This window comes from Cyprinodon tularosa, unplaced genomic scaffold (assembly GCF_016077235.1).
Source record: "Cyprinodon tularosa strain WSP-4 unplaced genomic scaffold, ASM1607723v1 ctg70, whole genome shotgun sequence".
Taxonomy (NCBI): domain Eukaryota; kingdom Metazoa; phylum Chordata; class Actinopteri; order Cyprinodontiformes; family Cyprinodontidae; genus Cyprinodon; species Cyprinodon tularosa.
This window is the reverse complement of record NW_024039452.1, coordinates 1,678,418-1,693,504: the sequence shown is the minus strand read 5'-3', so window position 1 is coordinate 1,693,504 and position 15,087 is coordinate 1,678,418. Positions and strand designations below refer to the sequence as shown.

Below are 15,087 nucleotides of genomic sequence, written 5' to 3'. Positions count from 1 at the left end.
GGATTTTTCACCTCCCTTGTCACTCGAGGGAGGCTTTGTGGTGCCCATTAGGCCAGAGCCTTATTAGTTCGAGTCTTTTACTGAAGGTGCTGACTCAACAATGTCAAAAGCTGGTGCAGTGGAGGCAGCGGGGGAGAGGATCACTCGCTATGGGGTCATCTCTCTGAGTGGGAGGCTTATACACCAGAATATTAGCCTAGGATGAAAATATCATGTACTACAATGGTCAACACTTAACCCCAGGAAGGCAGCACAAAAATTATTACAACAATATGGTAAGATGAAACAAGTTTACATGAAAATGTAAAAAAAAAAAAAAAGCTCAAAACAGTGAAATAACACTCAGTTTACGTAGGTTATTTAAACATTTTCAGCTACACTTCAAGGTGCTTCCATCAACTCCAATTGATGGGTAAGGCCTTCAAAGATTTCAAAAGGGGCTGCTAAACTGGATGTGCAATTTCCATTCCTTTATTTTTTTTTGTAAATGCAAAAAGTGGCGCTGTTGGTGGTGATCTAAAAAGATTGCTTTGCAAATGTTAAGACATGCAAACAAGTTTGGTTACACCCATTAAAATGGCAGATTGCATGTTCTGTTGGAGGTAAAAATGATAGTTATTAAAAAGAAATAATAATGATTGCAAATATTGCACCTCACATATGTATCTCAAAGTCTTACAACCAAGAACTTAAGCTAAAACTAAATATAAAACATAAAAAAATGTTGTTTCTAGCTGCTAATTCACACCATCCCAGCCCCTCTGACAAAAGAGCTGCAGTCAAAAAGATATGCAGGAATTTAGGCTGTAAACAGCTGGATATATCTCCACCAACTCCTCTTAATAGCAGCCTGATCCGATATACAGTGAACCCTCCCTATAACGCGGTTCACTTTTCACGGTCTTGCTGCTTCTCGGATTTGCATTTGCATTGTTAAACTTTACTGTCAAACATATTAATGGTGGCATGTCGGTTTATAAGGATCTTTTGGCCCAGAAGAAAAAAGAGCGACAACAACTACCAATAACTATGTTCTTCTCTCCAAAAAACACACCTGCACCGCAGGCTTTAGAAGGAAATAAACGCCACAGAGCAGAGTCAGGATGCAGCGGTGAAATACTGTACTGTACATGTCAGTCACTATTTGTCCCACTGTACTTTGTATTTTTTTTCATAATAATTTTTCATTTTCTCCCGTTCCAATCCGTCACGGCGGGGCGGTGCTGATCCCCGCGATATTAACCCTTCATTTCGTATTGATGATTACTTATTTATTTATAACTATATTATTTTACAATACAGTACAGTAGTTATTTGTAAAAAAAAAAAAACAGACAACAACCGTACTTTTATTTGTTAAACAAATGCTTGGGCCTGTAAGAAGTTTTTGTTCCTTAATTTCAATGTTGTATGGAGTATTTCATTGTATGATAACTGTAAAAAAAAATAAAGGTTTCTACTTCACGATAAACGAGGGTTCACTGTACTGCAAAAAAAGGTCAACATGAAATGATTTAATATCACATACCCTTGCTTAAACACAACACGTTCACACCTGAAGATCAGGCCCTAACTGCTTATGGAGGTCAGAACAAATTATAACCTGATTTTTCCAGAAATTACTGAACTGCCTGAAATGATCTGTCCTAAAGCCTAATCACCCATTATTAACTGTTTATCAAAAAATCCTTCTTGTTCTGCATTTAAACACTGAAATTATGTATATATTTTAATTATAAAGGGTTCCAAACTAAATGTGGAGTTATGAATTGAGGCATAACCCCAAGCGTTGAGAAAAGAGAGTATTTGAAGAACTGTGATCAAATAATAGCTAATCAGTAATGCAAGGAAGTAAATCATCTTTGTAATATGATCTGTGAGCTAGATAGAAAGATTAAGTAATTTTTTTTAGACAAGGGAAATCAAATCGGAACGTTGGAGGTCTCTGCAACATCTCTGTGATTTGAGGATAAAAGTTAAAGACTGCCCGCCGCTGTCTTAACAATTACTTGGAGACTAATGGAAGCAGACCCGGTTAATCTTCACATGTTGGCCCCAATGTACATCTAGCAGTGCACTGCATCTTTTATTCTTAGAGTGCAGTCTAACACTGCTCTGCTGAACACACTCTGCTCAGCCATCACACATATCAGCTGGGCATCATTTATAACAATCCAATGTAATTTCCAAGCAGTCAAGGTATTAGAGTTTAATTTATTTGTTGGAGACAGGACTAGCATGAAATATGGAGGCAGTAGGAATGAGTGATTGCCATGACAGGAATTTCTCTAGACTCTGAAAAGGCCACAGGCTAGGTCCAGACACAAGGAATGATTACTGGATCTGCAAACAATCTCCTTATAGTTTTGGATTTCAAAGGGGCATAATAATACGATTTACAAGCAACGTCGCAGACAGACAGCATACACCGACTGTAAAGCATACTTTGTTCTGTAATTTATTTTAAATATGTCCCACGTTTTTTATTGCATGCGTTCAATTATGAAAAGTCCCTTTGTTTCTTAAAAGACATATCGATTCCGAGAAGATGTACGTTTACTGTAAATTGACTAATGAGGATGGCAGATTTTTTCTTTCCATTTTTTTTCTCTGTATGTGTTTGGATTTTCAGCTTTGTTTTGGATCCCATTTGTGTTGCATTTTAAACAGGGTTCCTACAGCATAAGGCAAGTTAAATTCAAGAATTTTTAAGACTTTTTAATGCCACTTGCAATCAAAATTTAAGACCAAATTCACAATAAACAAAAGAAAAACCGGCTTGCGACAACTTAACCCAATGGTTTATTTTAACATAAACCACTGCACTAATGTTTCAAATTTTGAAAAGCTTCCCATACAGGAAGAAAGCTAAAAACACACAAATGGCAGATATATTTTAACAATTATTTAACTGAATTGACAAACTTTGTTTTAGCAGGGAACAAAACTAATCAGTTTTAAAGCCACAACATAACCAGTGCTAAGTCTTTTTTGCAGCTATTTTTCTTTGTATGGTTTTCTTAGTATGTTTGATTTGGTGATAAGTGGAGGCGTTGCAGAGACAAGGGTGGAACAAAACTGAGAAATACCGGCTGTTTCTCGGTAACTCGATTTTGACGCTTTGTGTTTTGCGCTTCACATGTGACTCCACTGCCTTAATTTCCATTGGCTGGAGCCAACTTTCGCTACATTTACACTTGCTCATATTTTCCAGACAAAAAGTTAATGGTGCATCTCCCAAATGTCCCGGCCGCAACAACGCTTTTATTGGTTCCGCTATCGGGACGGAACCAAAAGTAGCGAGCAGTTTCGTTTTTTTTTATTAAAAAAAAACAAAAAAATAGTCAATTTTAAAGTTTTATTTGGATTACAAAAATAAATTGTAATAAAAATAATCCCATTTATGATGTTTTAAAAATTAAGACCTACCAAAGACTAATTTAAGACATTTTAATACCAATTAAGGCCTTAGTTTTATTTTTTAAGAATTCAATGCCTTTTAAGACTTTTTAAGGACCCGCAGAACCCTGTTTCCATTAAAGATTAAGTTTTCCCTTTTGACTAGAAATAAATTGAAAAAATGAGAGAATGATAGAAGTGTTTAAAGTTTTTGATCAACCTAATGACCCAGGATTCCTGAATCATAAAAAGCAACGAAAACCATCAGCCCTTGCTACAACGTGCTAGAAAAGTAGAGGCACATTTTTGTGCTTATTCATCATTTTTGCTTTTACTCTATATATTATAATATTGCTCAAAAACTTTATTAAATCAGCCAAGTCTATGCAATTTGTGATTTAGCTGAGAAGCAAGTTTGTAAATGTATTCTATGCTCCTTTGGACTTTGTAAACAGAAGCCATTATTTTTTTTCTCCCTTATTGTTTAGATCATTCCTCTTTGGCCTTGTCTTAATTTGAACCTAGAGAGCAGAACAGCAAACTGCCAAAACCTCTGCTCACACTAGCGGATGGTCAGTTAATTAAGTGGCTTTTATTAACACCACCTGGCTGCTGCTGACCTTGTTAATACCTATAGAAGCCATAAGGGTATAATTATTTTTTCTTTTATTACTCCTTCAGCATAATGGGGAGTTTTTTTTTAGTTTATTTTAAATAACTCCACCTTATTAAATCGTTATTGATCTCAGGTTCTATTTGATTATTTTAAGACCTGCTTAGACGATGTTAAGACTCGAGCTGATGACATAAGCTGTACTCTCCAGATTCTCCAATTTTGCACGCTTTTAACCTGGGCACTGTACCCCTTACACTGTAGAAAGTACACACTTCATTTAGGGGTGTAGAGTGTAGTGTAAGTATTAGGATCTAGCCATTGTGTAATGTTTTCCCAGTGACTAGTTGGTGCTCATTACTTAGCAATCCTGGTACACATGTAAAAAAAGAAAATCCATATTTTACTTGCAGCAGCATAATCTGAAACAGCTATTCCTGGGAAGGATACAACCTCTTATATTAGTTTATTTATTCACAAAGAGAAAATCAAATATTTGAAAATATTTGTTTTAACCAAAATTCATTGTTCTATAATTAACAGCAAGCCTTCTGTTAGAGCTCTCTACAACTCTTTATTGGACAATCCAATCCAATCCACTTTATTTATGTAGCACATTTAAAAAAAACAAAATGTTTCCGAACTGATGCACACACAACAAGATTAGAATAAAACAATAAATACAAATAAGACAGTATAAAGCGTTAAATACAATAAAATAAATACAAAGCCACAGAGGACCATACAGTTATGGTAAAAGCCAGAGAATTAAAGGTATACTATGCAACCGGTGTTGATTTTCCAGCGAGGCTCCCCCCAGAGGGCAGAAGTAAAAGTGCACTGTCATAAATATGCTCAGCTGTCCTCCTGGTTTCTCCGTCAAGCCAGGCGCGGTTCTTTTGAGCTTAGCAGACAGGCGAACGCAACAAATCACCATGTCTACTGCGGTAAGTGACTATTTTGTTCCAATTTTCGAGTTTGAAATTTTAGCATGTTTTCATACATTATTTGTTATGCATGTGTCTAAATAAAAAAGATTGTAGTTAGCCAAGTTCTCGCCGTAAAGCAAGACCGACTCTCGCGATGCACGAGACTTCTGAGCCTGTGGGTGCGGGCCGAGGGCTCCTGCAATTGCAAGTACGGTATTTCCGCTACAGACAACCAGGGCGGCCGAGAAAACCTTTGTTCGACCTGAAAGGACTCATTTAATCATCCAAAACGTTATGGAACACATTAATTAACTGAAAAATGTTGCATAGTATGCCTTTAAAACACTCCATGATGTGGGCATACGTACACTGGGGGGCAGAGCATTCCACACTTAGGGTCGATATAAGTCTTCAGCCTGAAACATTTACTAATTTTGTTGCACACAACGTTGGTCTTTAAGAATTCCTCTTGACAAAATCTATTTATATTACCCCAATTCATGGAGTCTTTCTTATGCTACTTGCTTTTCGTTTGTTCCCCGCCTTCTTTTAGAATAGATCATTTGCATGTGTTGGGTTTGTGTTTTACCTGATGGTTTTAAGTAACAGAGGTCTGAGCTGAATGCTAATGCTCACTAAGGTGGACAAAAGGATTGGTGCTGTGTGTTTTTGTTACTGTTTATTTTTCCCTTTGTCGAATTATTAATTTTGCTACGGTTGGATTGGCTAGCTTCGCTTACTTCAAGCTACCTCATCTTTGGCCACGCATATACATGGTGGCGGCCATCTTAGGACGATTTCGTTTAGGTTGTGCCCCGCCCCATAGTCTGCAGGTATTAAAGCAAAAGAAAACCCTGAGCCTGAAAATTTTCGACATATATATATATATATATATATATATACAGTATGTATATGTATGTAAGAATATAATGCACCCATTAGCTAACAGGTTGGCCTCTTTTAGCTTAGTTAGTTACCCAAAATAAACTATGCAACTTATAGCTTCCTGCTAAAAGTTTTGTAGATTTTAACAAGTAGCTTTTATATCCTGTGTTATACTGACATCCTTGACAACAGAGTTGTACCTTGACAACTTCGCAATGACCCTGATGTGGCAAGTGGGTAAAAAATATGTAATGTTTGTAATTGTTTTCTTTTGAGATGGATTGAATTTAGATAAAATTTCCTAGTTTTATCTAAATTCTTTCTAGAAACAAAGAAATCCATAAAATAATAAGGTGCGTACATGCTTTTTGTTGGTTTAAAACATCCCATTTGACACGCTAACTCAAGACTAGGGTGCTCAATTCTTTAAATCTTTGACATTCAGCACTGTAAACCTGTACTCTATGCATCCTTTCATATCTGCAGGCTAATTTTTCGTGCTTTTAACTAACACGTTTTAAGACACAGTGAAGCATAAAATGGCATTAATTGTGACTCAAATGGTGTAATTGAGTGTCCATTAAACAGTAGTGAGTTAAACTTGTTCCCTGTGGTATGGAAGGAGAGCCAGACATGATGAGTAGTAATTATCTCAGGTAGCTATCTCATTACCCTCCTGCTCTAGTATAGAACTGTGGCCACAGGCGTAGATTTTAACTATAAGGTGCCCATTTTGTTGTGCTCCCTCAAAACTGAACTCTTTGTCATCAGACCGATAAAACAGCCTAAGCGATGTCAGCATCATTTCAACTGTCTTTATTTAATCTGTGCATCTAAAGATTTAACTATTTAAGACATTGCATTTTATGTAAAAAAAAAAAAAAAAAACTATTGTAAAGCTGTTGAGAAAAACAAATTTGAAAGCACTATTTTCAGGCAAAAAATCAATGAAATACATTACAAACAGTTAAAGTGCAGGTGATCATGTACTGTGGATGATGTTTTATTTGAAGCTAAAATAGTTGTTACTGACAATGAACTAAAGCCCTAGGTCGCCATAAAAATGCAATACTTAAACACTTTATTACACAGTAGGCAACTTAGTCTGAATTTTTGGAGTACCTTTCTGATCCGAAAGTCCTTGTTAGTTCTAGTATGAAATGGCTCAGAGGGAAGGAACAAAAGATTTTAAAAGCCATTGTGTTTTTGAGGAGCTTGTTAAAGAGAACAAATGTTTTACTTAATGTCACCCTCTCCCATATTCAATGTACCAATCATCACTGCTTTTGCTTCAAAGAAAAACCTGCATGGCTCACTGGGTAGCCTTGCTTCAAGATGTGGTTCAATGACCAATCACATTGTGGCACCATTACAGGAAGACTTCTCATCAGCTCTATAAGCCTTAGATTGGCTTCCAAAAGACTTAAAGAGAAAAGAGTAGAAGCGAGAGGAATCTCTAGAGCACAGGGCTTGAGCAGTTAAGATCAATGTATGTCTTTCTTCTTCCAATACATGGATTTAGTCTAGAATAAAAAGGAATTATATTTTATTTTCCTTTTACTATGCTTCAAAGAGTCATCAAACAGTTACCTCTGCCACTGCATGGTTTAAAAAGAATAAAGCAAAACAACTTTGAGTTGCGTTGATCAGAAATATTTTGACTGATTTAACTATTGTAAATATGGTTTATTAAGGTTTAGCAAAAGCTGGTCTGAGATCCGTGTTTCTTTCAGCCCTTGTCTCTGAGCGAGCTGATTTGGCTTTCCATGCCTCCTTCCTCTAGAAGGCCACGCCCTCAACCATGACTACCAGTCAGAGTTCATAAAGATTGCCAAGGAGCATTGAATCATACATTAGATGAAGTCAGAAGCTTGACTGATGGGATGCTACAAACCACTCTGGAAAGCTTAATTCCCCTTATGACATCATACGGGGAATGCGTTTCAAACAAACCATTTTGAGCGCACATTAGCTAAGAGGTAGAGAAAAACAATGATAGTTTTTTTTTTTTTTTTTTTTCATTTGTGAACCTCATATAAAGGCTTTGGACACATAGGAGTAACAAAATCTTTCACAAATTTATTTTTTAAAACATGGGAACTTTAATGCTGATTCAGTTTTTTACTTAGCCTTTACATTTCAGGCCAACCAAAGAAGTATACACTTGTGAGGTGAAGTAGAAATGACATGTTTTCACTATCCAGCTCCTTCCTAACTGCCAGCACTAATCAGATAGCACTTATTATGGCAACCGGGGACACAATCTGCACTGGTTTCTTTTCTTTTAGCAAATCTGGGGTTTCATTCATCACACACAGCATACATTATCAGGGCTCGATGTTAACCATCGCCTGATCGCCCGGCGCAAGTAGTTTTTATTGTCGGGAGAGTTGTGTGCAAATTGCCCGGCGGGCAAATGCAAAGATCGCAAAAAAAAAAAAAAAAAATGTATCACTCAAAATTACTTTAAAATCACAGACTTTCGATGAAAACGACCCACTAGCCGCAGGATTTTCCGCTAGATATCGTGATTCAGCTCTTGGGGAGAGAATTCTGCAGAGCAGCAGCTGGATGATGAATTTAATCTATACTATAATACACGCTCGATTAAAAATTATCAGTCAGGGTTTAGGAAAACAATAATTTAATGCGCACAGTGAAAATATTTCTATCATATGGCAGTCTTCTGTACAGTGGTCATACATTAAAAAATGTTCATTAAAATTTTTTTCTATTAGACATTGGAGTGGTGCATTTAAATGTTATAGAGCTAAATATGTTAAATTTTGAGTAGTAATAGTGTAAGTTTTTAACTCTCAATTTTTTTTTTGATTTTTAACATTACAATTTATATTTTTCCAAGCACACAACAGTTTAAAGCAAAGTTTAGTTTGAAAAGAATGTGCAGAAAGGATTGAAAAGCATGTTAACACGGTAATGTAGGCTTGAGTTCATTATCTAGCACATGCATATACACACCAGGAACCTGTAAACTTAAAAAATACTGAATTACAAAAAACATTTAAAAAACGAACATGTTTCATTGATATATATACAAAAATGAATATTAGGAACTATATTTATCAAACATTATACTGGGCAAGCAAACATTTTTTCGGGGCAAATGAAATGTGAAAGCCACTTGCCCGAAGGGTAAAAATCCTTAACATCAACCCCTGATTATCATTCAACATCTTAAAAAATCACTGACTTATAAAACAAGGCGGTTTTATAGAAAGTCATAACCTCAGTGGCTATAAGGGTATCTGAAATAATTCACACATTGTCAGGAATTTATTAACCTCTTGTAAATTTTAATAACAGTCCATAGGTCACATGTGTTAGGTTAGTCCAACCTGGACAGGTGAAGGCTATCAAAGAAATCTTTCTTCAGCTCTTTCTGGAAACTTCCACATGTTCTCTTGGAAAAAAAACAGAACCCTTAATCTGTCTTCATAGCAGCAGGGGAACCATAAAATGAAACAGAGCAATGGTTTCTTGGCTCACCTACTCACTTGGAAAAAAAAAAGATTCCGATAGCGATGTATCTTTCCTGTAGGCTGTTCATTTTTACCTCATTTTCTTTTTTGTGACAAAAAAAAACATGTTTCAACTCATTAATTTCAATCCTAAAACATCATATTACCTTTTAATAAAGTTGAAACTCAATTTGCTATAGAATTTCTAACCAAGCTTTACTGGGTCTTGATTTGAACTCTTCAGAATGATTTTTGTTAAAAGCTGGAATTTAATCATTTTGCCAAACTCTACTGAATCACTGAGATGAAAATGTTCCAGACCAAATCTCCGCTCAGTTTCCCGCAGTCACACAGCATGGCACATTAGTATTCAGACAACATCAGATCTCTGGGCCAAACACTCAGTGGACAAACCCTGACAAGCAGACATACATTAATAGCTATTCATGAGTGAGAATCAGGAGACATGCTTGAATTACCACAGCGCAGGACTCTCGGGAAGAAAATATTCACCACACAATTGGTTAAAAACATTTTTATCATCAGAAAATAACTCAGTGTTTTTCTCATTATATGCAACACATTCTGCTCAGCAGTAGATTACTGGAGCAAGCATATAATGCACTGTGGGTACTGGAGCAAGACAAAGCTAATTATTAAGAGGCAAGCAATAACACTGACACATCACTAAAGCAATAGTTACAAAGCGCTATCAGCTAGACTTTTAAACTATTTCCATCCTATGTGTTTACTGTTTGGAGAGGTGTTGATACATCCCATTAGTCTGTTCAATGTTGCGCTTTCCTTAGCTAGCCCCTTAGCTAACATTTTGTGACATGTCAGCATGTTACAGATGAAGCATCCATGTTTTTTCCTCAGTAATTTCTTTACAGCACGAGACATCGAAATGATTATAATGGGATGGCAAGTTTACCTTTTTTGCTTTAAATTCGTATAATTGGGTAAGTTCTTGAAAAACACTTAAGCTATGTTACATAAATTACTCTTAAACCAATATGAAGATCTGGAACGGTACCTTCCTACTACAATAGTAGCACTCAGACACTTAAGGCACCCAAATAAGTAGCAGAATCTCCTTCAGCTAACCCTGACACTAACATCAACAAAGCCCTCAAAGTTTTTGAATTTGAAATTGAATTAAAAGACTAAGTGACATTGTTTGATGCAGCATCAACAAAATCTTTGCATCTCAACAGAAACCTCTTTTTAAACAACATACGGTAATAATTAGTTTATTTTTTGGCAAGTCATTCAATAACTAAACAGGCTTAAAGCAGGGCTTACACTGTACAGTTTTTATTTTTTCAATCTTTGCTACAGCTACAGTGTGAGTTCAAAGCTCATGACGTACGTGCTCACACTGTACGTCCGAAAACCAGGTCGGACTCAGCTCTGCAGTGAGATGGCGCTACCCGGACTCGTCTATCCGGAAGCCATACAGTACAAGTAAAAGAAGAATATGAAACTCACTAGAGTGAAACATGCTGCCTTGGCAATTTGTGCAATTTTGTGTGCTGAAAAAGGAAAAGGCAACAACGTATTTGGACAAAGACATGGCTGAGCAAACATGGCTACTACGGTCTGTCAATTTTAGAGAAAGAACTCCATTCCACTCGTACCCTCTGCTATGCTTCTGTTTTCATCTGAGAGGAACAAAAAGAAAAATCCTTGTTTGCGAGTGCATCATAAGGTGGTCATTTGCCCATAACCACCAGTGTTGCCAACTCCTCTGTAAGGAAAGTAGCTATTGGCTGTGCTAAAAGTAGCTAGAAGTAGCTAAATGACGTCATCGTCTAATTTGCATAATCTGCCACAGGAAGTGATGTGCATGTTATTGATGCTGTGGGACAAATAATGTCGTTACAGAAAGACAAAAAGTGAGTAAAAACTCACTTTACTAAACAATATATAAAGCTACTTTTTTCTGTCCATAAATGTTTATTTATTTTTTTAATTTATATATTTTAATTATTGTGATCAATTTGCGCCGTCAATCCCGGCGCATGCGCGCTTCATTTGCAGTCTGGACGCTGAGGGTAAACATTCTCCGGCTCTGACTGCAGCGCTGAGAGGGACTCCTGTGGGAGCGGGAGAATGGGGTTGGGATGGGGGAGGCGCCCCACGGCAGCAGCTGCCGCTGGAGGACAAGAGTGGGAACGATACATGCGTTCACGTAAGAGTCTCCACAAGCCGCCAGTGACACCGTAAAAAGACGTCAGATTTGTCGCTAGTCGCTTTTTTGAAAAATAGGGGTCTGAAAAGTCGCTAAATATAGCGACAAAGTCGCTGAGTGGGCAACACTGATAACCACATTACGACGGCAGACTGAATTTCAAACATGTTTAATTTTCTCCAGACCTTACGATTCCTGAGCAGGAGGTGGTCATGAGACGCTGATCAGGATCACGATCAGGCTGAAAATCAGACCCACTGAAAAATTCTGACACAACTGGAGAATCAAACCGAAAAGGTCCAAAAATTGTACAGTGTATGCCCGGCTTAACAACAACTATCAAAGTAGCAGCAATGGTACTTGTACCACCAGTCAAAAATCTTGTTTGAAGAACATCTTTAAGCTAGTAGAGCAGATTATTTCAACCAGCTGCAATACATAGAGACCGAGAAGAAGGGAAAGCAGAAAGTATAATACTTTATGACAAACAGAATTCCATAGCTGAAAAAAAACACATAAAAGCTTTCTTTGTGTTGCATGAAATGGTTCATATGCACCTGCCTTTAATATCCAATAAAGACAAGCTGTACTCAGATACCGTGGCAGGGAGCAGCAGAAAGAAATCAGAAAATAGGCACAGTATAAAGAAGGACTTACCGACTAGAGATGAGTCACCTGAAATGAAAGAAAAGACAGGAAAAAAATGGGATTAGTCCAAAGGGTATAGCAAAACATTGTTCACACCTGTTCATCAAAGGAAAGTCACAACTAAATGAGATATAATAACAGAGTGAGAAAAAGGAAAGTCAGAATGCAATTAACATTTTATGTCTGCGAGAGAGAGCAGTTTCACACATAAAGCTGAAACACTGAGCTGCTAATTGAGATGGTTGAGGAGAAAACAACTGCTGATCGTGTTCTGAAGGCAGCAGTCATATTTTTCATATAAGATAAGACTTAAAGGTCAGAAGAAATTCTTTCAGGCAACAACTCTCCTCTCTTCACATTTGACATTCATCCACGTAAAAAAAAAAGTCATTATGAAAGCCAGGCATCATATCGAGCGTGAACGTCTTAATGTACATATACATTCTATAAAACAGACTGGAAATAGCTACAAGATTAAGCAAAAGAATAAGAGAAGGTAACAAACTGAGATATTTAAAGTTGAGAACATAATGATAAATGATATTAATTCTTTGTAAATTCAGACATTAGGTCATCCAGGTCATAGTCATTCCAAAAAAGAAAAACAATCCACTGGACTTTGTTTCTTCCTGGATGGGAAGCAGAATGTCTTCAAACTTGGGAACAATGTCCAGTTGATTGTTTTTAACTTTTTTTGGAGTTTAATACATAGATATTCTTTAATATAATACACTTTATGTGGCAAATAAGTCACTAGTTGGTGACCAGTTTAACATACAATCACTTTTTTTCTCTTTCTGCGTTTTTTATCACTTCCTGCTTTCCTGCGCTTATTTATTTTGGACTCCTTTTACCAGCTCATTGGCTCATAAGCCCATTTACACTACCCTGTGAAAACCAATCCGTGCCGAACTTGGATCAGTTAATCATGAAGAGCTTGGTGACTTACCACCATTTACACGCCTTGTTGGCCAGATTCCTCGCCTCCTAGTGATCATCTATGCTACTACTGCTTTCTAGAGGTAAAAAAAAAGTAAACGAACCTGGCGGCGCCCGTAACATTCAGGAAGTTATGTTTGGTTATAATTGTGATATTTTGTTGTTTGTGGAGAGTCAGGCGAAGAAGGCAGCCTTTGGTGAATTTACGTAACAGGGTTGGCTTTTGGGAATTCCAAACATCAAATGATAGTCTAATCATGGCTTATAGACGCAGGAAACAATGACGGATGTTGAGGTTCATCACACCGCTAAGCTGAATCATCACTGGAAATCATGTGGCACGGTAGGAAAGCTAATATTTTAATGAACGTCTTAAGGTTTTAGTTGATTACGGAGGCTGACTGTAAGGTGTGGTCTGCTCATACGCTCTTTGTTATCTGAGAACCGAGCCAGAACTGAACCGCGCCAACTCCTACTATGAACTAGTACCAATTTAGCATGGTTAAGTTGTGTATGGCGTGGTCCGGTTCGGTTGTGCGTGCCATTTAAACACAGTAGTTATTAGGGATGAACGATATAATCGGCCCCCTATCGGTATCGGCCTTAAAACTGAATATCGGACATCGGCCACCCCACCGATATTTAACCCGATATTTGATCAGCTTCTGAGTTTCTAAAGTCTAAAAAAAAAAAAAAATACTACTTCTTCTTCTTCCTCAAAAACTTCTTTTTTACAGACTTAAAAACTTCTAAAGACGAGGGAAGAAATATTGATACATTAAAATATCATAATATCTTCATATGCTGATATATTGCCATTTAAAAACACCATATCAATCTCTTTTAATAATGAAATATTGCTATATGTCATCGTTATGCTACGAAATCCCCCGAAAATTCACAAAATTTTGCCATATTTTTATATGTTGATATATTGACGCGGTATGGATCTATTTTACTAACAAAATATCACAAGAATTTGCAAAATATCACAAGAGTTTGTAACACAACGATGAAATTTCACGAGATTTTGCAAGTAAAATAGATCGATACCGCGTATTTAAAAATGTCAATGTCAGGAGCAAGCAGGGAAGTGAGTCAGGGTGTTTGAGACAAGGAGGCAGAGATACTGGATTGGACACCAGAAAAAAACTAGATAGCTGTTCAAACCTATCTCATCCATCATGTCTCTTCAGCTCTCCCTGGTCACTGTCAGCCACCATAAGAGAAATAAAGTTGTGCAAAGCACAATACCAGCCTTTATGTAATATAATGTCATGGCAGCCGTGCACAGATACAAAGCTGTGGCAGCATGTTCACAGCCCAGGTCACGGGGCTGGGGTAATCATGTTTTATTGAGGACGTATTCTGGAGGACTGACAGGACCCTGAGGAAATGCTATAAAATCTCTAGTGGGCCCTTTAGGATAGTAAATAACAAGAGCTGGATCCCAGCAGAACTGTATTACTCATGGAGGCGTTTCTTGAAGAAAATATACCAGCCAAGGCCGGTGGGCTCCAGCGTACCGGGAAGCTCTGGGGATGTTGAGGCTTTACTGTTCCAAGCCAAAAACTCCTTATAGAGCATACTTTTCTGTGTAACCATCGGGCGATTCAAAAAAAAAAAGAATGAAAGGTCTGGCCAAACCCCTCTTTTTGATTGCAGGAAGAAGCAGTGATCTCTGTCTGCTGCTTTACATTCCTACCAGACTCCGCACACATTTCCCTTAATGCTCAGTAATGATTTTTTTTTTTTTATGTTTAGAAAAGGATTTGTGGAAATAGCTTGACAAACACGCAAGGCAGAAAGTAATAAGGACACTCTGAGGGCAAATCACTCCAGAAATACACCTGAAGGTCTAGCCTGTGGGGAAAAAAATTTCAAAAAAGTACTACTGAAATAAGACAGTCTGAATACATTATTATATTCTCTTAATTACGGTATTAACAGTACAAACAACATAAGCCCTTTCAAAGAAAACTTGCTAAAAAGAGCTAATCT

General features: G+C 37.2%; 1 protein-coding gene across 7 annotated transcripts in view; it reads right to left on the bottom strand.

The window, feature by feature from the left end:
• The window catches only part of nrxn2b (neurexin 2b), a 1,247,190-nt gene that overhangs the window by 878,138 nt on the left and 353,965 nt on the right, over positions 1 to 15,087 (bottom strand). For all 7 annotated transcript variants that reach the window (XM_038268483.1, XM_038268482.1, XM_038268476.1 and 4 more), the window contains one exon: positions 12,157 to 12,174. In XM_038268483.1, coding sequence (XP_038124411.1) covers positions 12,157 to 12,174 — 18 coding nt within the window. The remainder of the gene's footprint in view (positions 1 to 12,156; positions 12,175 to 15,087) is intronic.